At 42.6% G+C, this 24048-nt stretch overlaps 1 protein-coding gene across 4 annotated transcripts in view; it reads right to left on the bottom strand.

Annotated features, from left to right (window-relative positions):
- The window catches only part of MASP1 (MBL associated serine protease 1), a 215992-nt gene that overhangs the window by 57219 nt on the left and 134725 nt on the right, over window positions 1–24048 (bottom strand). The window contains exon 11 of one of the 4 annotated variants that reach the window (XM_073675200.1): window positions 20094–23265. The exons of 2 other annotated variants lie outside the window; for them this stretch is intronic. In XM_073675200.1, the coding sequence (XP_073531301.1) occupies window positions 22409–23265 (857 nt within the window). In that variant the 3' untranslated portion in view covers window positions 20094–22408. Of the gene's footprint in view, window positions 1–20093; window positions 23266–24048 lie in introns of those variants that run through there. One more of the 4 variants, XM_073675199.1, reaches the window with a different exon arrangement.

The raw sequence follows: 24048 nt of genomic DNA, 5'->3' as shown, positions 1-24048 counted from the left end.
ACCTACCTGTGCATTATGGTCGGGAAGGGGTTCCCTACCTTTGATGTATAGGTACATCACGACGAACGTGCGCAGTACAGAATCTGCGTCTGCGATCACTGTCAACAGCTTGGCTTTAGTGATAGCCAAGTCACCGCTGTTGTAAGAAAGTGGACAAGAGAGAAGATGAGTATAGTTGATGCCTAACTGAGTAACTGCAAGTGAACACCGCAATCTGCTGGTCAAATGTGAAAGTGAAAGTAAAGGAAGAATTACAGTAGTAGGAACCTAATAGTGGGAACCTATTTTCCGACAGGAAGAGTTTAAAGACGACACCAGGTCAGGTGACACCGGTATCACAGTTACTAATTATAAAAGGCCGTCCAGGCCTAGAAGAATCAGTTGGTGCCAGAACCTGTACCAGGACAGGTTGTGTGGCTGTTAGGTGGGCTTACAGCCACCATCTCCACAGAAGGGTGTGAGAGTGGTCAGATGCTGGAGAAGGCCTAAGCTGTGAGGAAGATCCGTGCCTTGCGCCAGTAGAAGTACATTGCCAGCACCAGTGGAAGTTCATAACCAGTGCCAGTAGAAGTCTGTAAGCAGCGCCAGTAGAAGTCTGTAAGCAGCACCAGTAGAAGACCATGAGCAGCACCAGTAGAAGTCCTTGACCAGATCTGAATCAAGCTTGGGAGACAACCTGGCTGTAGCAGGCGACCGTTCCTGTGGACTGTTACTTCAAGCGCAGACGTACGGTACAGGGTGTGGGCTGGGGCCGTGCTTCAGGGAACGGAGATAGCTAGTGCGATGAGCACACTCTATACCCAGTGACTCACATATCTAGGACTTGCGGTCAATTGGGAAATACCAGTGACCAAGTCTAGGACCAGTGTAACAATCAAAGATGTTTATAGAGACTACGACGGGGATGGGGCTAGTGCTGTGAGTGACATCCTTTAAGTTGAGATATAAAGGCATTAACAGTCCTTTAACTGCTACTGTAGATACCAAGAACAGTGTATGTAATAGAACAGATATTTTATTTAGTCGCATTACTGTGCAATAATATACTGTATTGACCCTGTTACTGTAATCTGCCATATAGTGCATACTTGTATGCTCCAGCACGTTTAGTGCTGATGTGGAGCCCCTGCGGGTTCAGTCGCCACAGAGGTGCTGCATCTCACCCAGAGGTGTGGTACCCCACTCTCAGGTAAGGAGGGAGTACTACCCGGGACCCACACACCCACATCCAACACACTCCACTCCAGTAGGGAAGGGTGAGATTGCTCCTAAGGGACAGCACAGTCCCTGGTCCTTAGTTGGAGGGTGGAACCATGTAGTGGGTGTGGGTGGAGGAAGCAGTTCAGGGGAGCACCATCAGGGTAGGAGTATAAAAGAGAGGGTGGAAGGTTCAAGAGGGAGAGAAAGTTCAGAGTCTAGAGTTGGAAGCAGGAGCTCTGGAGGAGCTCTGCTCATGAAGAGTAGAGAGAGGAGAGTGGGCCTGGTAAAAGAGGCCCAGGAGAGAGAGGACGGGAGCAGAGGAAAGGCTCCAGAATCAGAGGGGATCCCAGGGGCACGGTGAGTGCAGGAAGCCACCCGTGCGCCCGAATCTACACAGACGTGGAGGGATCAGGCCGCAGAGGGGACCGGCCCCTAAACTAGTGGAGAATAATCAGGCTCAGCTAGATAACCGGAGGCTGCTGTATTTGCAAGGTGCAGTAGCCAACCACCACGATTCTATCGCCGAAAAGGTGGCCGCATAGGATCCAGGGGACTGCACGTCGCCCGACAAGACCCGAGGCTACCGGCTTGGGACACTGATAGTGAGGCACAGGGCAGGAGGGTGAGAGCCAGCGCAGGGAAGACGACCGTGAAAGGAACATAGAACGGGGTCCCGTTTAAGTACTCCTGAGAGACTTGAGAGTTGCTGAACCCCTTCCCTGGTGAACACTGGACGATGTGGGAGGTTACACACTGGCCCTGGTAACCTGGAGTCTTGAATAAACTGTAAATTAACCTTGAAGACTGCACCCCACTGTGTCCTGGAATTATTGCTGCGCCATCACCAGCCCTGCACTACACAGCACCAGCAACATCTACCTTATAAAACCCCTATATCCTGCCCTGGAGCTTAGCTCTGCCTGTGGAGAGCTGAACCAACTCTGCTGCGTCACCATCAGCTCCAGAGGATCTGCACCGCAGCGGTGGCCACATATAGCCGCATACCACAGGTGGTGTCACGAACATAATCTCTAAAAACTTTATTCCCCTTTTATTTCCCTTTAATTGACCGCCCTGGGTCACGGACCGGGTCACTACCACCGTGACATCCCCAGCACCGACCGGCCCGGCACCGAGTACCCCACAGCGCAGGGGGCGCATCACTGACAGGGTTAATAGGGCGTGTCAGGACCGGTTGTTGCGAGCAGTCAAAAGAGTTGGGCGGGATTTGCTGCTCACATATCCCCACCACGGGGCCTGCATATAAAATGGAGACTAAGTGTATCATTCAGTGTCTGTGGCTGGAGGTGTGGAGAACTCTGCACCAGTCGTGCTACAGGACACTGATTGTGAACGGGCGAAACTACAGCACTGTATGGACTGTTTTCTTGTTTTGTCACTTTGTGCCAGACAAGGCGGTGTTTTGTTACTTTATGCCGGACAAGGATATGTTTCATTTACCTGGAGAATGCAGTTTATGAAGTCTGAATAAACCCAGCTTGGACATTTTTAAAGAAACTGACTCCTGTAACTACCTCAAAAGCAGCTGAGTGAGTACCAACCCCCTTAGAATTGGTGCTAGAAGTGCGGGCAAGATTCCAGGAAAACGTGTACCTGCCACAGAGATCGGTGGATGTCCTGGGTAAAGGCCGCCAGCCAGCCAGAGATGTCCAGCACCATGGAGGAGCTACTCAAACACCTGCCAACAACAGCAGCACCAGCAGCACTTGCAAAGCCAGCAGAGCCTGCAACAGCAGCATCGGGAACAGCAACAGATGCAGCAAGAGACTAATAAACTCCTGATGCAGCAGATTCAGCAGCAACAATGGCAGATGGAACTTCTAGCGGGGGAATATCGCAGCAGGGAGGCCGCCCCTCCCCCAACTCCAGATGATGATTTGCATGTCAGGAAAATGGTAAGAAGAGCATTGCAAAAGATGACTCTGGGTGATGACGTCAAGGCATTCCTGATGGTCTTTGAGAGGGTGGCGGAGCGGGAGAGATTGCCTCCGGAGCAGTGGGCGGAGGTTCTGGCACCATATTTAATGGACGAGCCACAGAAAGCCTATTATAACTTGGCCCTGCAGGACGCAAAGGAGTAGGCCAAATTAAAAACAGAAATTTTGGCATGCTTGGAAGTGACTCTGACTGTCAGGGCGCAACAGGTGCACCACTGGGCCTATTGCAGTAACAAACCTCCCAAAACGTTCCCAAATGTTCGACCTCCTACACCTGGTTCAAAAGTGGTTGCAACCTGAATCTTCCTCCCCAGAACAAATGGTGGAAAGGTTCATCATGGACAGGTTCATTCACTCCCTTCTGAGGTCGGTACAAGCCTGGGTTGCCCGGGGAGATCACTGGTGGGGTTGGTGGAAAGGTACCAGGCAGTGGAAAGTTCCTTGGGAAAGTCCGGGGTCGTAGCGTCTCCATACTGGGGTTCCTAAAAGGGGGTGGACACCTAAAAGAGGGGAACTAGAGCTACGTCTGGGGGGCACCCTAGAGCCCAGGAGGGGTCTGAGTTGCTGCCAAAGGTCCCGCCCCTTAACATAATATGTTAGAAATGTCACACCCCAGGTCACATACCCACCCAGTGCCCCATGACAACTGAGCCAATGGACTGCAGCACAGGATGACGTTGCTCATATTTTGCATTTCCTGCCTGCAGTGCTGTCCCTCATCCAGGAGAGGGACCACAGGCATGCCTCGTGTTGGTGAATGGTATACAAGTGACTCGGGGAGTTTAGTAACCCTAGTGAGGGCCACAGTTCCTCATCGGCTGGTTCCAGGAAGAAAGGTCAGCGTCCGTTGTATCCATGGGGACGCTAAGGACTACCCTGTGGCCCCAGTGGTCATAGCCACAAACTGTGTTGCTGAGACCCATGAGGTTGGCGTAGTCAAGGACTTGTTGCACCCTGTGATAATAGGGCAGGACTTTTCCTTGTTTTGGGACTTGTGGGAAAATGGGAGGAAGCCGGGTTGTCTGGGCAAAAACCAAGTCACCCCTGAAGAAACTCATCGCAGGCCACAGTCGATGAGTTTCCCTTTTGTGTGCTTGTTGGGGATGAGGATGAGGCATCATCCCCGGAGGACCACATCCCTGAACTGGAGGTGTCCGGGGGAAACTTTGGAACTGCCCAGCTCACGGACTTAACTCTAAAAGGGGCGTTTAATAATGTAACTGTTCTTAATGGTGTTGCTCAAGAACCGGGAGCTGACACCCGATATCCGCATTTTGCCATAAATGGGGAGTTACTATGTTGGGTCACCAAGCTCACAGGGGAGGTAATTGAGCAGTTACGAGTGCCAGGGTCATACAGACGCAGGGTGTTAGATATGGCCCATACACATGAATTGGGCAGTAATATGGGGGTGGAAAAAACCCAGGAAAGGATCCTCCAGAGGTTCTATTTGCCCGGGTGTCACAGAGAGATCGTGAGTTATTGTAGGTCCTGTCTCACCTGTCAGTTGACCTCTCTGGTGGCTCACTTTCGTATCCCTTTAGTGACTCTGCCTTTCATCGAGATCCCGTTCGAGCGCATCACCATGGATCTAGCGGGACCCCTGGTCAAGTCCACCAGAGGACATCAGTACATCCTGGTTGTACTGGACTATGCTACGCGGTATCTGGAGGCTGTGCCACTACGAAAGTCCTCCTCCAAGTGTATAGTCCAGAAGTTGGTCCATATCTTTTCCAGGATGGGGTTGCCTAAAGAGATTATAACGGACCAAGGAACTCCATTTCTGTCAAAGGTGATGAGGGAGTTCTGCAGGATCCTGAAATCACACAACTCAGGACCTCAGTCTACCACCCACAGACAGATGGCTTGGTGGAGCGGTTTAATAAAACCTTGAAGGCCATGTTGAAGAAGGTCTTAGAGGAAGACGGCCGGGACTGTGACTGCCTACTACCGTACCTTCTGTTCTCCGTCAGAGATGTCCCACAGGCCTCTACTGGATTCTCCCCTTTCGAGCTGTTGTATGGCCGACACACCCGTGGATTCCTGGATGTAGCAAAGGAGACTTGGGAGGCTAAGTCTACACCCTACAGGAGTGTAGTCGAACATGTGGCACAGATGCAAGAGAGGATTGCCAAAATAATGCCCATTGTGAAAGAACACCTCCTCAAAGCACAAGAGGCACTGTCAAGGGTATACGAAAGGTCGGCAAGGGTGAGACACTTCAACCCTAGAGATGGGGTACTCGTGCTGGTACCTACAGTGGAGAGCAAATTCCTGGCTAAGTGGCAGGGTCCCTATGAAGTAGTGGAAAAGGTTGGCAATGTCAATTATAAAATTCACCAATCAGGGAGGAGAAAGCCCTACCAGGTGTACCACGTCCACCTGATCAAGCCATGGTGAGATAGGGAGCCCATGGAAGCTCCGTGTTTAGTGGCGAAGTCTGAAGCCGATGTGGAAGAGGTTAAGGTGGCTGAGTCGCTGTCACGCGCCCAAAAGCAACAGTGCCGAGAGTTGCTGCAGCGGAACAGGGACCTGTTCTCAGAATTACCAGGTTGTACCCAGATCATAGAGCATGAGGTCCTTACAGAGCCTCATGTCCCGGTAAACTTGAAGCCATATCGGATTCCCGAAGCCCGCCGAGAGGTAATCTTGAAAGAAGTGAAGCGGATCCTAAGTCTGGGAGTCATTGAAGAATCCAAGAGTAGATGGTCCAGTCCCATAGTCTTTTTGTCGAAACCAGATGGAGAATGACTGTTTTGCAATGACTATAGGAAACTGAATGAGGTCTCTAAGTTCGATTCGTACCCAATGCCCAGGTAGATGAACTAATTGAAAGGCTATGGCTGGCAAGGTACATTACCACCCTTGACCTCACAAAAGGGTATTGGCAAATTCCTATGGCCCAAGAGGCCAAGGAGAAGACAGCCTTTTCAACTCCAGATAGGTGTTTTCAGTACACCAAGATGCTGTTTGGGTTGCAGTGAGCTCCAGCTACCTACCAGAGAGCCATGGACTGGATCCTAGCTCCCCACAAGGAGTATGCAGCGGCCTACCTGGATGATATCGTGATCTATTTCCAGGATTGGGGAAGCCATCTGAGCAAAGTCCAGGCAATATTCGATGCTCTGCGGAAGGTGGGGTTTTCCATCATCCCGAAGAGATGAGCCATGGGCATGGAGGAAGCCAAGTATTTGGGCTATGTCGTGGGCAGAGGCATGACAAACGCACAAATAAATAAAATTGATGTGATCCAGGATTGGCCACAACCTCTCTCAAAAAAGCAGGTCATAGCGTTCCTGGGCATCATGGGCTACTACCGCCGGTTCATCCTCAACTTCACCATGGTAGCCGCCTCTTTGACAGACCTCCTTAAAGGGACAAAGTCGGCTATGGCTAAGTGGTCTCCAGAAGCAGAGACGGTTTTCCAGGAACTAATGCAGGCTTTGTGTAAACAGCCAGTGCTAGTGACTCCTGATTTCTCAAAGGAGTTTGTGGTCCAGGCGGATGTGTCAGATGTCGGACTGGGTGCTGTCCTATCACAAGAGGTGAACAGGGAGGAGCACCCCATAATGTATGTAAGCCGGAAGCTGACATCCTGTGAGAAAAATTACTAAATAGTGGAGAAGAAATGTTTGGCCATTAAGTGGGCCTTGGACACCCTAAGGCAGCCTCTTAGGCAGCCATTTCAGGCTCATATCAGACCATGCCCCACTAAGGTGGATGAGCGAGAAGAAGGGGAACAATGCTCGAGTGACCAGGTGGTTTCTAGCCCTTCAGGATTTTAACTTCCATGTAGAGCATAGGCCCAGGAAACTGCATGCAAATGCAGACGCATTGTTGAGGGCCCACTGTTTATTAGCAGAAGGTGCCAAGCCCCCAGGCTTTGGTCAGAGGGGGGGTATGTAAGATGACTGCCGGATAGGTCCTTGACGGGAGATATGTGTCACCCAGGATGGTAGCTTCGGTGATGTAAAACTGGGAAAGCATGCTCCAGCACATTTAGTGCGGAGAGGGTTAATAGGGTGTGTCAGGGCCGGCTTTTACTAGGAGTCATAAGAGTTGGGCGGGATTGGCTGCTCATATATCCCCACCCCAGGGCCTGTGTATAAAATGGAGACCGAGCGTCTCATTCAGTGTCTGTGGATGGAGGTGTGGAGACCTCCAGCGTGTTTGTGCTACAGGACACTGACTGTGAGCGGGTGAAACCGCAGCACTGTATGGACTGTTTTCTTGTTTTGTTACTTTGTGCCAGAGAAGGCAGTATTTTGTTACTTTGTGCCGGACAAGGCTATGTTTCATTTACCTGGAGAGTGCAGTTTATGAAGCCTGAATAAACCCACCTTGGACATTTTTAAAGAAACTGACTTCTGCGACTATCTCAAAAGTGGCTGAGTGAGTACCAACCACCTTACAATACTTATAAATAGATTTCCTTTCTGTGTTAGTCAATTAAGTAGCGTTGGTTAAGTATCACTGTCTCCTCATTGTCTGTGCTGTTGCATCCAACTAACCTGCTTACACTGCCACAGCCAGGAGCGGTGCCTGCACCACCCCCAGCTGTTTAGCCCCCTAAATGCCATGTGATAAATATTGATTGCAACATTTAGGAGGCTAGGAAAGGGAGGAGGGTCCCTATCCCTTCCGATAGTCGTCATGGAAGCCTGAAGTTGTCATAATGACATTCAGGTCTGCCAGCAACAGTGGCCTGTTTAGACATGCCAGAAGCATGGTCTATACCTGCACTGAAAGGTATAAAGCATTGCAATGCTGGTGCTTTGCAATGCATTATACCAGCGATCAGAGTAATCAAATTTAAAGTCTCAATGATTGACTAACAGTTTTCCAGTGGTCAGCTGACATCATTTGACACCATATGTACAGTACATGTAAAGTGACATCAATTTTATCACATGGTGAATGGCATAAAAAAATTAAAATAAAATCCCTGAATTTCTTCTTTGTATTCATTCTGCAGCCCGAAAATCAGAATACAAAGAGATAAAAAAAATCGCTGTAATAGTAATGGTCCGAAGAGTAAAGCTGTCAAAGTACCGCACGATGAACAGCATAAAAAATAAATAGAACCAATTGTTGATCTGCAGTTGATTTGTTCATTCTGGCTCCCAAAAGATCACAGTAAGGCTCGGCTCAAATTTATCATGCGCTCTACGCTGAGCACTTACACCTGTAAATTTGTGAAATAAGTGATTTAGATGGAACCTCTGGTGGAAGATTTCCTTTAATGAGGCAGATAGAGACACTGTGGACGCCGTCTGGCATATGATATGTTAGTGTCCCTCTTTTTAAGTGTGCATAAAAGCACGGTTTTCCACAATTTTGTGCACCTCTGAAAATAAGGACACTGCTGAACAGAGGCCAGATGGAGTCCAGAGTAACCATGCTGCCTTATTATAGTGAATGGATACCTCGGGGGTTTCATCTGATTCCCGTCATTCAGAGTTTCAGATGGAAGCCCCCATGCAAGTGCTTAGCATAGAGCCTAGGGTAAATGTGATCCAAAATGTTATGTAAAAATGTTCCCAATAAAATCTTCACCTAAATCCCCCCAAAAAAGCAAGTCCCCACTCAGGACCGTCATCTGTCAATGGAAATGTAGTGGGCTTCCACCTTACTAGTAGCACAAAGGCTCTGGAAAAGCGCTATGACTTCTGGCCCCCCAAAAGGAATCCAGTGAATTCTGCGCTCCCAAATCCTAATACCCTCCCTCCTTCTAAGCCACACAGTGAGCTTAAACCACATTTAGCGTTCACATGTTTGGCATTTCTGTGGCAATGATAGCCTGCTTAATTTACAGGGTCTATTTCTCCAGAAGTATGAGCTGGGCATAATGTGTGGGCACTACAATGTACTGGGCAATGTAGAGGATTTCTGCTATTCTGGCACTTCAGGGGCTCTGCCAATGTGACATGGTACTCTCAAACCTTCAGCCCTGCTATGTGCAACAAAAATACTCATCTGCTATGAGCGCCAAACACTGGACGGTGCTCATAGCAGATCGGCTATGACAACCACAGGGTCTCCTGCAGAATCATGCCAATCCATGGACGACCCGTGATCATGTGACAGGCGTGCCAATGGGTGAGTGTTATGATGCGATTCCAGCGCGGCCATGTTAAATGCCATTGTCGGAGTTTGACAGCAGCATTTAACATGTTAACAGGTGAAGGTGGCTTGCGGTTCCATCTGTTAGGGGCACATGACAGCTGATCAGAATAACTGGTATATTTTGAAGTGTCCCAGAGTTATAACCTCAAAGTGACAAGTGTTCAGGAAGGTGAAAACAGGATGGGGAGTGAAGGGGTTAAAGGATTGGTAAAACAGTTTTCCAGTGGTCAGCTGACATCATTTGACACCATATGTACAGTACGTGTAAAGCGACATCAAATGCAGGTAATAACATAAGCTTAGGTTTTTATTTCAACTCATAACTTACAAACAAATACGTGTATTAAGTTCATTGGTTTTTACCTCCTTTATTTACATTGGTTTGGCATCTAAGCAGTTTTTGTCCATGTTATATAGCAAACAAATAATACAAATGAATAAATAGAAATATAGAACGTATATAGGTATGAAAATGTGCAAAAATGTAATACTGGTACATTGCCATGAAACAAAATGCAAATGCTAGTACAATTTGGTAATTGAATGTATATATTTATTAATGCTATATGGATAAATATAGTTGGATGGTTTTTATACAAGAGGAAAAAAATATATATTAAAATTAGAGGTATAAAATTTAATAACATTGCCCAAATAACTGTGGCTGTCATGTGTAAGGACATATGAACTTTTTGTGAACGTACCTGCGCTACTTCTCTTCCCATATTAAAGGGAACCTGTGAGATGGAAAATACATTGTAATCTGAAGGCAGTATGCCATAGTGCAGGAGAAGCTGAGCAAACTCATATACAGCTTTCTGGAAAAAGATTCTTTATAATTATTGTTGTTACTTTCGTTGAAATCCCTGCTCATTCTGGGCTTTTTAATCAAGTAGGAGGTCTGTGATTTAACAGCCTTAATTGTATAAGCGTGCATAGAGATATAGCTGTCAATCACTGATTAGGACTACCCATTAGACTGAAAAGCTCTAAATAAGCAGGGATTTAAGGGAATAGCAATAAAACATGTATACATATTTTTCCCTATAATGCTATATATCAATAACCTTAGCTTCTAGTGCTCTATAACACACAGCATGCAGATTGGACTGCATTTTCAATGTGACAAGTTCCCTTTAATTTCAAAACAAAAATAAGTAGCGCTGTCTCTAACAAATCAGTCAATAAAAATATCTATAGGTAACTTCTCAAACTTGATCCACCCTAAACTTTTCTGAGTATAAGATACATAGAATAATAAGCATAACAATATTGATATAATAATAATATCATATAATAACATTTCAGTACCCTGAGATGTGCACAGTAGCACAGCAAGTATTGTGGTGAAGTCATATTCTCTTAACATAAATGGTAATAGGATGGCGATTTATGATTTTCATTGATCATCTACCCAACATATCCATATTGCTTTATTATGCAATAGCCTACAAAATGGCAGTTAAATGCACAGTAGCTAAATCTGCCACTCAAAGGACACATGAAGAGACAAAAAAAATCCAACATATTACATCAGCTATAAAAAGCTTAACAAGCGAAAAAAAAAATCCATTTGATCAGATCAATTTCTCCATGTGTAAAAAATAATAGTTGGAATTCAGTTTTTGTAATGGACAACACCTTTAGTTTTATTTGCACTTTTTTTTAAAATTAGTATGGTTCATTTTATTTACATAATAACAAATTTACTTAAAGAAGCACTCCTCCCATCAAAATTTTTATCCTCCTAATTTATTCCAGTCATCATATTACATAGCACTGTGTATTACAATTGCTCATTTTGTCTTTCTACCCAGCTAATGCTTCACTTTTCTCTGCTCTGTGTAGAAACAGGAAGTTTCTTGTCTCTGAATTTATCATTCCCCTCTTCAACTCCTGACCCAGCTGCTCCCTCCTCCCCCTGCCATAGACTTTTGCAGTAACTCATGACAGAGAAAACTGACCTTCTGTTTCTACATAGAATTCTGAAGGGTTCAGCTAGTCAGATTTTAATAGACCTAATGGAAAAGAGAATAATTAGCTGGGTAGAGAGGCAAAATCAGCAATTGTAATTACACAATGCTATATAATATGGTGATTGCAATATATTAAGAGGATAAAAACTTAGATGGGAGGAGTGCTTCTTTAATGACAAACATTTGTTAATGACACATGTATTTTTGATCTTTTTGCAAAAAAAAAAAAAAATGCAGAAACCTTTCATGATTGTCAGATCTCGTTTACAGGAGTCAGCACCACTTTCCAGATTATATTTCCTGGCAATTACGATTGCCATTTCTTACTTTTATTCTAAATATTTTTGGCACAAATGAAAATAGAAGGAAATTATTAACATTGGTTTATTGCAGCATCCAATAAGGGCTGGAAGTTATTATGAATCGCTAAAACACAATTGTAAATATGAAATATAGTAGAATCTGAAATTTATGTTCAGTCAACATATTGTTCAGTGAAATAAAATTATAAGTGTAGAATAATTTATACTATTTATTTAGATATTATTTTTTAAGATTTTAGCCAGGTTCAGATGAGCGTATTTGACGGTCTGGATATGGGCTGCAATACCTGGATTGAACCCATGGTCTCCCGACCTGAATTTAAAGCCTCATAGACACATATGAATCTGTAAGTTTGGGTCGGAGCCCCATTACCAGACCAAGCATTACAGTCTGTATAAGTATCATGAAATACACCTGTGTGAACCCAGTCTAATTTATATAACCATTAAGTAGATGAACCAAAGAAATAATAATCATTATTCTGTTGATTTTTCGAACTTTATTTTATTTATATTAAAGTTTTTTCCTTTCTTTATATTTGGGGAGGATGCCAAAGAAATGAGTCATGAGAAGAAAAGGACAAAAATGTTTTAGAATTCTTTCTTTTTATTCTTTTGTCTTTCTTTCTCTCCTTTTTGTTTCTAGTTTTCCCTTAAGGTAAACACAAAGGGTTTTTATGTTGATTCACATGACAAAAAGCTACAAATACTCTGAAAAAAACTCCAATTCATTTTAATGGGAAAACATGCATATAGTGTACATGGAACTGTTTTTTTTCCATGTGTTTTTCCATGTGGAAAAAACAAGCAATCTGTCAATTCTTGAGACACTTATTCCTCAAAAATAATCCAAATTTGACTTTTGAATTATTAGAAGTGAAAAACTCTTGCACAAAAAAACTCCAAAAAGTATGCCAAAAACTTATTTTATTTAAAGGGTTTCTTTGCTGTCAATTTTTCAGCCAGAAAACTGCACATAAAAAGCTCTGTATGAACACACTCTAAATAGGCATACAAGCATTTATATTTGTGAACCTAAACCAGGAGTGTGTCCAAAAACAAACATGAAATAGACACAAATCTCTCCATTATACATATTTTTACTGTTTATCGTTTGCTCCTGCTTTAGGCTAACATATACTCATCCAAAATAAGTGATTCAAATATGTGTGCAAAGTGGCCATAGGGCTCACACAATGCTTTTGTTCTTTGTATAAAACGCATGTAAAAAAACCCAACACTAATGCATTTTCATGCCATTTTTAGTGCTATAAATGCTACTTTAAAATCCTTCCAGGCAATTTTAAAGTTCTATAAAGAAGCTTATGGAACAAAATTCCATTAACCTCAAAATTCTAATTGAAAAGCACAAACTAAAACAATCTATACCTACAAATTTTAATCTTTCACTGCATATAACAACAGAGTTTATCCCAAATAAATGTAGTGAAAACAACAAAGGAAAAAGGGTTTCTGTAAAGCCAGGTATGTGCACGCAATGTCATTTAGACATCAAAGTACCTACTGAGTTTTTGAAGAAGAACACAATTCAGGAAAACGCCGATGGTCTTTTCCCTGAAGCATCTTTGGCATCTTTTCGGGAGTCTTTGCCGCATTGGCAATGCTGGTGTCTTATACTTTTAACTGTAAAAACAATCCAGTGAACGGCTTCCTTGGAAGCCGTTAGAAGAATGGTCTGATCACTTATTTTAGCAGCGCCCATAACAGATGAAGATAGTGGCTAGTGAGTACATTACTGGGGGCAGGGAACATAGATTAGTGATACCACTCCAGCCATAAAATAAAAAATGCTAGAGTGGTGCTTTATGCATTTTTTAAAGGGAACCTGTCACGTCCTAGTTGCTATGTACACAGCATCCAATGCAAGGTGCAATGCAATGTACATCACTAACAAGTTTCATTAAAATCGGTGGTAGTATAATGATTTTATAACCTTATATACACTTTGTCCTACCAGTCATAGGGGTGTGATCCTGCTATTGAGTCAGGGGCAGCACCGCATTCACTCACTGCTGGCGCCTCCCATGTATTTAAATACTGCTCCCGGCAAGGTTGCGTCTAGATTATAGGTGATTTTTTGAGGCCCTCACTCCAGCCACTACAATCTAGTCTCCTAAGCAGTGAAGTGTCTAGATCTGAGGTAATTTTTTGTGGTCCTCACTTTAGCCTCTCCGATCTAGACGCTTCACTGCTTAGGAGACTAGATCGTAGTTCCTGGAGTGAAGACCTCAAAAAATCACCTCCAATGTAGACGCAACCTTGCCGGGAGCAGTATTTAAATAAAAGAGCGGTGCCAGCAGTGAGTGAATGCAGCGACTACCCATGACTGAATAGCAGGATCACCCCCCTATGATTGAATACAGCAGGTAGGACAAATTGTATATAAGGTTATAAAATCATTATACTACCATTGATTTTAATGAAAAAAGCTTATTAGTGATGCACATTGCATCACTAACAAAGCAATGGGGGCAGTGTAGATAGTAGTTATGACGTGACCGGCTCCCTTTAAGGCTGCGTGCCCACGTAGCGTTTTTCAAGCGTTTACGCTGCGGAATTTCCGCAGCGTAAACGCTTGTTAAACGCTAGGTAATCCGCTCCCCATGGTCCCCAAGGGGATTCCGCAAGTTCTATGCCCACGCTGCGGATTTTTCCGCAGCGTTTATGCTGCGTTCAAAAATCCGCAGCATGTTCATTAATTTTGCGTTTCCGCAAGCGGAATTGCCTTGTGCAATGCATTAAAAACGCAAGGCAATTCCGCATGTGGTAAGCGCGCGATAAGCTCGCGATAAACGCGCAATAAACGCGTGCGGAATTCCGCATGCGTTTTTCCGGGAGAGGACATGTGGAAATGAAGCAGAAATTTTCTGCTTCATTTCTGCAACGTGGGCACATAGCCTAAGTGCTTTTTCAGGGGGAATCAGCCTGAATAAGACATTGCGTGCACATACCCTTATTATCCTTTTAGATATAGTTTTTTTGCTACTTTTATTTCTGGCTGATAAATGATTTTCATACCCTTTTGATACGGTGTGTTTTTGTAAGGTTTTTTTTCATACACACATGCATTTTTCCATACCCTTTTTTCTCTGATTGAAAGCCTATGAGAAAACATCTGAAAAACTGCCACACTTATAGAATTCTCTGTTTAGAAAAAAATGCTAACGACCCAGAAAGCATACTAAAAGGCTATGTGCACATGGCATTATTTAGATGCTGGTGTAATGGCGCGGTCTCCCAGGTGAAGCTGCTTCAGGAAAGCGCTAGCAGTTTTGCGTTTGCACTGCAATGTTGATTAGACTTTGCTATGTATTATGTTTATTTTATGGGGCGCCTTTGTGGCACCTTTTTAGGTGGATTCTGGACAGAATCAGTCTGAAAAAGATGGTATGTGCACATAGCTAAAGCGTGGAAAACATAGCAAAAAAGATAAAGTACTGTGTTTTACATATTCTTATTGACTCACAGCCAATGTCTGTATACAAAAAATGTGGTAAAGAACAATAAAAAAAGCAGAGCATTTATACAATCATTTCTGAGTATAAAACCACCTTAAGGTTGTTTTAAGGTTAGTCACAGATGCATAGAATAGCTACAATGTTTTTATTTCTGTAAAACCAATATTTATAAAATATGTAATAGAGGTCAAAAGTTTGGATACACCTGTTCCTACAATGGTTTTCATGGTACTTATTGGAATTTGCACTTCTTATATTCAGACTGAAGGCAGCAAAGCCATACATTCTAGGAGCATTCATGGAAGCAAGGAGTAAAGAAATGCATGTGAAATAACCAGAATATGTGTTAAACTTTAGATTTCTCAAAATACCCCTCTTTTACTCAGATGACAGATTTAGGTAATGCACCCACCAAATTTTTCAATCAGAAGATGCTTCAGGAAAACACTTGTCAATATTTTTCCTTATGCATCTTTTTTGGGGTCTTTTTTTTTTGGTGACTTTGCCACCAGCGTTTTTTTTTTTCTCTTGCAAGTAAAATGTAATGAGCGGCTTTGTTGGATTCAGCCTGAAAAATGGTCAGGTCACTTCTTTTAACCACTTTGTGTCTTGGGAAACCAAAGCTCAAAAGACTGAATATATACATAGCAGGTCGTTTTAACATTGCAGTGCATAAGTTCATATCAGCGTTTTTTTAGAGCTTTTTCTGGTGAAATGTACATACCTGAAAAAGACTACATGTGCACAAACCCTTAAACACTTTTGGCATTCTCTCAAGAAGCTCAATCAGGTCTTGAAGGTGTTCCAGAGGTTTTGAGCACTTGTTGAATACTTTACCTTCATACTGTGGTCCAACTCAATGCAAAACAATCTTAATTGGGTTAGGCTCAGTTGGTTGTAGGGGCTATGCCAACTGATGCAGCACTTCATCCCTCACTTCTTGGCCACATAGCTGTTACATAGCGTGGAGGTGTCTTTTGATTTATTTTCCGACCTCAGTACAGATTTCCACTACAGTCCAGTCCTTGTCTCGCTAGGTCCAAACAAGTCTCTTCTTGTTTGTGGTTCTCAGTAGTGACTTCCTTGCAGAAATTCGGGTATAAAGGCATACTTCTTGCAGTCTTCTCTGAAGAGTTGATCTTGAAATGTATTTGCTACTTGATGTCAATGCATCCTTATTGAGGAGTGTTCTCTAAGGTGCATTCAATTTGCGTTTTCTTAGACTGGTAACTCTGATAAAATCATCAAACCAATTGATGGTTTTCATGACTTCACTTGAGGATACCTTCAAGCTTCAAGTCATTTTCCTGGTGAGACTGACCTTAGTGTTTTAAAATACACTGTCATTTCTCTTAACTTAGATGAGCGGTTCTTGCCATGTTCTACTTAGAACACTTGGGTTATACAGTTCAGCACTGTATGGAACTGTGTACGAATACTACTTTTGCAAAATATGATGGTCTAAAACACTTTCTAAAGATCAAGGATTCCACAAATGAACACTTAACAAGGCATACCTGTTAATTGGAAGCCATTCCAGGTGACTACCTGTTGAAACTGCCTTGAAGTATGCCAAAGCTATCATCAGAGTAGGGCAGTATAGTGGCTCAGTGCTTAGAACTGTTGCCTAAGTGCTGTGATCCTGGGTTCAAATCCCACCAAAAACAGACTCTGCAAGGAGCTAGTATGCTCTCCTCATTTTTGCATGGGTTTCCTCCAGGTTCTCTGGATTCCTCCCACTCTCCAAAGACATACTGAGAGGAAACTTATATTGTGATCCCTAATAGGCACAGTGATGCTGGAGTGGAATTAATGGCGCTATATAAGTGAGTAAAAACAAAACAAAACAGAATAACGGGGGGATACTTTGAGGAACCTAAGATTTAACACACATTCTGGTTTATGTTACACATATTTCTTTGCTTTGTGTTTCCATATATTTACCTTTGTGGTTTTGCTGCCTTCAGTTTGAATCTACAATGTGCACATTCCAAGAAGAACAAGGAAAACCATTGCATGTACAGGTGTGTCCATACTGTTGACTGCTACTGTATAAACACTTGTAATCTTTTGTTTAATTTGATATTTTGAGTATCTTAAAAAATAGCCATTGCCTTACCCTAAATAGGAAATACGTTTCTGAAGTATTTAATGCATGTTTCAAATTTCTTGCTTTAGAAAAAATTCACACTATCAAAATAATTTTGCCTGCTAATGAAAATAATTTTTTGGGGTATGAAACTGTATAAAACATTTTTTTAAATTTATCTCATTTTCTGTACCAGAATTGTAATGATTATTTGGTATTTATCGCAAGAAAATGGAAAAAAGAAAAGCAGAAGCTGCCAAAAATATGAAAGGTCATTCAATAATTACCCAAAGGAGCATAAATAAAAAGGAAATACTGTTTGGAGTGTTTTGCAGGCCTCTGGGGCCCTGCATGCTGCACTATTTGTTCCAGTAAAATGCTGAGCCAATTTATGGAAATGAGGTCGATTTCACACATCCTGATATTTCCGGTACTGGAAAAAACAGTACCAGAGGTGTCCGTGTGCACATGAGTGGCACACGTTTGGCAATCGTGTGGCGCATCAGAATCACACGTACCGGCACTTGAGAATCAGCTGTATAGTTAGCACTGTTCCCAAGCGCTGGGTGCTGAACGCTGCCCTCATCATTGTCCCCTGCAGTCTCTACAATCAGCAGCAGCAGGGGACAATGTTAACAGTAGCAGTCTGCTCCAACTGTAAAAATAAGAATAAAATAAAAAAATCCTTATACTCACCTGTCCGAAGTGTCCTCCGCTGTAATCCATGCGACCGTTCGCGCCGGGAAGAATGACTCGCTGCAGCGAGCAGGCCCCAGAGCTGCGCTGAGCTCAGTGAGTTACAGGACACTGCTCACTGAGCACAGCTCCGGGGCCCGCTCGCTGCAGCGAGTCATTCTCCTGTGCTCCTATGCGTTAGCGTTCGCATGGATTACAGCGGGACACTTCGGACAGATGAGTATAAGTATTTTTTTATTTTATTCTTGTTTTTACAGTTGGAGACAGCGGGAGCAGACACTACTACTCTCATCATGGTCCCCTACTGGTGCTGATCACAGCGCCGGCAGGGAACCACGATGAGGGCATAGTTCAGCACCCGGTGCTTGGGAACAGCGCTAACTGTACACTGATTCCCAGGCACTGGTACGTGTTACACAAATGACACACAGATGTCATCCATGTGTCATCAGTGTGGGACGTTTTTGCTGCCCGCGCAGCAGGTAAAAAACAGACATGTCAGCTTGTTTTGCCCACAGAGACATGGTCCGCGGAAACACGCTGACATGTGCACAGACCCATTCATTTGAATGAGTCTGCCTGTGTCAGTGTCTCAGTACATGTGGAAACTGTACTGTCACCAAAATGGAGAGCAACGTACAGTACAGACCAAAAGTTTGGACACACCTTCTCATTTAAAGATTTTTCTGTATTTTCATGACTATGAAAATTGTACATTCACACTGAAGGCATCAAAACTATGAATTAACAATTATATACTTAACAAAAAAGTGTGAAACAACTGAAAATATGTCTTATATTCTAGGTTCTTCAAAGTAGCCACCTTTTGCTTTGATGACTGCCTTGCACACTCTTGGCATTCTCTTGATGAGCTTCAAGAGGTAGTCACCGGAAATGGTCTTCCAACAATCTTGAAGGCATTCCCAGAGATGCTTAGCACTTGTTGGCCGTTTTGCCTTCACTCTGCGGTCCAGCTCACCCCAAACCATCTCGATTGGGTTCAGGTCTGGTGACTGTGGAGGCCAGGTCATCTGGCGTAGCACCCCATCACTCTCCTTCTTGGTCAAATAGCCCTTACACAGCCTGGACGTGTGTTTGGGGTCATTGTCCTGTTGAAAAATAAATGATGGTCCAACTAAACGCAAACCGGATGGAATAGCATGCCGCTGTAAGATGCTGTGGTAGCCATGCTGGTTCAGTATGCCTTCAATTTTGAATGAATCCCCAACAGTGTCACCAGCAAAGCACCCCCACATCATCACACCTCCTCCTCCATGCTTCACGGTGGGAACCAGGCATGTAGAGTCCATCCGTTCACCTTTTCTGCGTCGCACAAAGACACGGTGGTTGGAACCAAAGATCTCAAATTTGGACTCATCAGACCAAAGCACAGATTTCCACTGGTCTAATGTCCAATCCTTGTGTTCTTTAGTCCAAACAAGTCTCTTCTGCTTGTTGCCTGTCCTTAGCAGTGGTTTCCTAGCAGCTATTTTACCATGAAGGCCTGCTGCACAAAATCTCATCTTAACAGTTGTTGTAGAGATGTGCCTGCTGCTAGAACTCGGTGTGGCATTGACCTGGTCTCTAATCTGAGCTGCTGTTAACCTGTGATTTCTGAGGCTGGTGACTCAGATAAACTTATCCTTAGAAGCAGAGGTGACTCTTGGTTTTCCTTTCCTGGGGTTGTCCTCATGTGAGCCAGTTTCTTTGTAGCGCTTGATGGGTTTTGCAACTGCACTTGGGGACACTTTCAAAGTTTGCCCAATTTTTCGGACTTACTGACCTTCATTTCTTAAAGTGATGATGGCCACTCGTTTTTCTTTACTTAGCTGCTTTTTTCTTGCCATAATACAAATTCTAACAGTCTATTCAGTAGGACTATCAGCTGTGTATCCACCTGACTTCTGCACAACACAACTGATGGTCCCAACCCCATTTATAAGGCAAGAAATCCCACTTATTAAACCTGATAGGGCACACCTGTGAAGTGAAAACCATTTCCGGTGACTACCTCTTGAAGCTCATCAAGAGAATGCCAAGAGTGTGCAAAGCAGTCATCAAAGCAAAAGGTGGCTACTTTGAAGAACCTAGAATATAAGACATATTTTCAGTTGTTTCACACTTTTTTGTAAAGTATATAATTCCACATGTGTTAATTTATAGTTTTGATGCCTTCAGTGTGAATGTACAATTTTCACAGCCATGAAAATACAGTAAAATCTTTAAATGAGAAGGTGTGTCCAACTTTTGGTCTGTACTGTAGTCACTAGATTTTTTTTGTGCCAGGAATGTCAGAAATATGACACTTCCATTATTTTTGTTCTTCTGCTCCAATGCAAAACAATAGAAAAAAAACTTATCTAAGAACAGAGCTCAAAGAGAACCTGTGAGCAGAATTTTGCAATAACGTAAAGTCATGGCTGTAATTGAGCTGTAATACTGATTACATTGATACCTTTGGTGAACAAATCCACATTTTTGTTCTTCTTTAATCAGCATTTGGAGTCTTTTTTCTATCTAGATTTCGGTGCACAAGGGCTGGACTGTACACTGGGTCTTCTCCTCTATGTCTGTGATTCCCCAGCCCCTTCCCCTGCTTTCTTTTACTGACCTGCCTCCTCTGTTTGAAATCTTAGCAGTGACCTGTCATTCAAAGACCAGAGGCAGGCGAAGGACTGGGAAGTCACAGACAAGGAGGAGAAGACCCAGTGTACAATCCGGCCCCTGTGCATAAAAATTTAATTAGCAGAAAACTTCAAATTGTTACATTTGAATTCCAATTACACATTTTTTCATTCTTAATACACAGGAAAGCAAAAACAAGACAGCACAATTAGTGAATGAGTGAGTATGTTCGGTTAACCCTTTCGGCGAGTATGCTCGGGCGAGTACCGAGTATCTTCAGTGTACTCTGTGATATATTTGAATCACTCCCATGTGCAAGATTTGCGACTGTTTGACAGCTTTAATACATGTGAGGAATGCTTAAGAAACATTAAAGCTGTCAGACAGTTGCAAATCATGCCCGAGCATACTCGCCAAAAGGGTTAACCGAACTTACTCGCTCAATACTTTTTCCAGAAATAAATCTAAAATCACTGTCAGACTGTGTACTTGCTTGTTACAAGCCGCTATATTGAGTTTTTGCATTTCTTGTGCAATCATTTTTGTGAAAGTGAATTTTTTAATAAAAAAAAATACAATAAAAAATTCAGCAAAAATACAGACATTTAATTGTGACTGTCTATCTCAAAAAGTGTGTATTGCAAAAAATGTTTTTGCATATCTGTTTTGCTAGCCAGATCTTACATCCATAAAGTCCACACTAATACAGCAAGCAGTTGCAGGTGCTGGCTTTTTGGTGGTGTACCTGTCTATCATTTTTTATTTTATCATTTTATCGAAGGGGATTGAAGTAGTAAAGCATATTTTGATATTAAATTGCACGTTTGTTTTTGCACAATTGTTTTACTGTACTGTACACGCCACACCTATACTGTAACTTACTGCTTCATTTTGCTTTTTCTTTGTGAACCTACCTACCAAGCTTGTCTTTTCTTATTCTATTTTTGGCATGTATTGAATAATTGGGGTTGACAAGATTGTCAAAAGGTAGTTATAACACTGCACAAAATATATGATAAAAAAAATGGCAATAGACAGGGTAGCGTAAGAGAAAAAATATATATTTAGATAAGAATGTGGGAGCCATTAGCAGTAGCAGAAGCACCACCACCACTGTCACCAGCTGTCTAGGCAGTAGTTTTACTAAAACCAGTCTACAAATGGCCTTCTTTGCCTCTGACAAGCGTATTCATGGGGAGGAGCAGAGGACATTATGGAATACATGGCGCACTATTCATCTCAGTTACAGTAGGATGATGTCACCTCTGACAGCGACACCATCAGTTTGAGTCAGTATTCTGCACTGAACAGTCTATCTGATCATAAATTACTAAAAGGGAACATTTTTGAACAATTTTTTTAAATGTTAAAAACAAGAAATGGACTGTTGGTTACTACTTGATAACAATCCTTTTCTGCGATGAGGTTACACTGACATTACTAAGGCTGTGTTTGCGTTAAAGGGATTGAAAAGACTAATGAGCCCTCATAGTGTTATACACAAAAGGTTTGATCCTCTCTCGTAATAAAGCATTGTCTTAGCCCATGACATCAGCAACTAATCACTGGCCATTGTGGTGAAATCAGAAGTGTGAACAGTGGTTTGCCATCTTGCTCATTTGTTCATTTTACATGTAATTGCTACTACTGGTGCAGGACTGGGATTGTAACTGTGGAACAGTGAGGTTTTGACAAGTGCGTAAATATTATTTTTCTTTTTTAAATTCATGAAAACCCTTTTAATTATTAATGTTTAGAACACCAAGTGAAAAGTACTTGAAGAATTGTACACGAGGCCTAAATAATTGGTCCCCAGTCAACGCTTTACTGTAATTACCATAACATAAAGTAGTTAGAAGGTTGACTAAAGGTGGTGTATGTGACATGTAAATGTGAAAATATATCACTAAACTTTACATTTTTTATAGCGTGTACTTTATGCATTAAGCTGATTATCTAACCAATTCACATAATTAGACACTTTGGTATATACACCATACACTTGTTTGCTTCCACATTCTTCAGGCCCTCCCCATGATACTAGTCCTTGTGCCACCCACCTTTTTGACTCAGGGTCTTGAATTATAAAAGCACCCCCACTATCTCCCAGGCAGGTATCCTTGCCACCTTCATAATAACCTGCACAAAACATGTTTTCTGTTACACTATAATTCCCAGAGCGGGACTCATAGCTTTCCTTACACTCAGCATGAAGTACTACTGGAAGTTTTACATACTGGAGCACATCAGAAGATGTTCTCATGCCTGAGCTAATGACTTCATCTATAGTATTATTAGGGTTGGAGATACCCCATCCAGCTACAAGACCGAGAGTATTGGGTTGAGGACCTTCCAACTCATGATCCAGCTCTGGCAGACATATTGGCATTATGGATTGGTTCATTACAACCTTTTCTTTCAGTTTCACCAATGCAATGTCATGGTTATAAATCTGTGGGTCAAAAGATTCATGTAGTATAATCTTCTCTATAGTTCTAGTAATAGCATCATCTTTATTTTTCACATCATGCAACCCCAAATAGATAGTGACGTGTTCCTTTGAAACAGGAATTACAGTGTTATCGCGTCGCTGAGATTTTAACACATGAGCTGCAGTTAGCACCCAATAACCAGACAATAATGCTCCACTGCCAAACCACTTGTTTTCAGGAACACGGGACATATCTTCAACCAGAATTAGAACCTGCCAAGGAAAATATCCAGGTTCTGCATTACGCCCACCAATGATACGTTTCACTATTCCTGGGAGTGGCTGTTTAGGCCTTCCACAAACTGCCAAAAGAAAAGTGAAGAGAAGAAACACAATCAATACAGTAGGAAAAAAAATCAGAGCCAAGTATAATATAATGTTAAGTGGATTATGCCAGGTGTGCCTACCCTGCTAATTTTTTAAACGATTATCTATCTATCTATCTATCTATCTATCTATCTATCTATCTATCTATGTATCTATATTTTCTAGAAAGAAAATGAACTCTGTTGCCAATTGGTGGCTTCCTTGTAACTCAATTTCAGATCTGGTTACCCCTTAAAGGGAATCTGTTAGGTAGCATAATGCTATTAATCTGCTGATATGGGTTTAATCATGTTAAGAAAGTGCCTGGCCTCGTAGTTGAAAGAGCAGCACCTAGGAGAAAAAGACTTATTTCTCTAAGGAGCTGCCGTCTTTCAGTCATGCAGATATGGCAATGCATCCACAGTCATTGCTCACTATACTCTGAGTGGCAGCTGTAAGCAGTGCATCAGTGCAGAGCCGTCTGTCAGTCCAAATGCCGGGATGTACTTACAGCCACTGCTTGCATTGCGGTGCATATCAACTGAAGCTACGTAGCACTCCTGTATCATTAGAAGCTGGCGGCGACTAGGTGATCAAATACTTATTTCATGCAATAAAATGCAATTTAATTATTTAAAAATCATAAAATCTGATTTTCTGGATTTTCTTTTTAGATATGTCTCTCGCAGTTGCAGTGTACCTACGATAAAAATTACAGACCTCTCCATTCTTTGTAGATGGAAAAACATGTGAAATCGGCAGTTTATCAAATACTTATT

The sequence above is a fragment of the Phyllobates terribilis genome, unplaced genomic scaffold, assembly GCF_046119375.1.
Source record: "Phyllobates terribilis strain yellow unplaced genomic scaffold, ASM4611937v1 Scaffold_3__8_contigs__length_932513732, whole genome shotgun sequence".
NCBI classification, from domain to species: Eukaryota; Metazoa; Chordata; class Amphibia; order Anura; family Dendrobatidae; genus Phyllobates; species Phyllobates terribilis.
The sequence above is the reverse complement of the archived record's forward strand: the minus strand, read 5'-3'. Positions and strand labels throughout refer to the sequence as shown.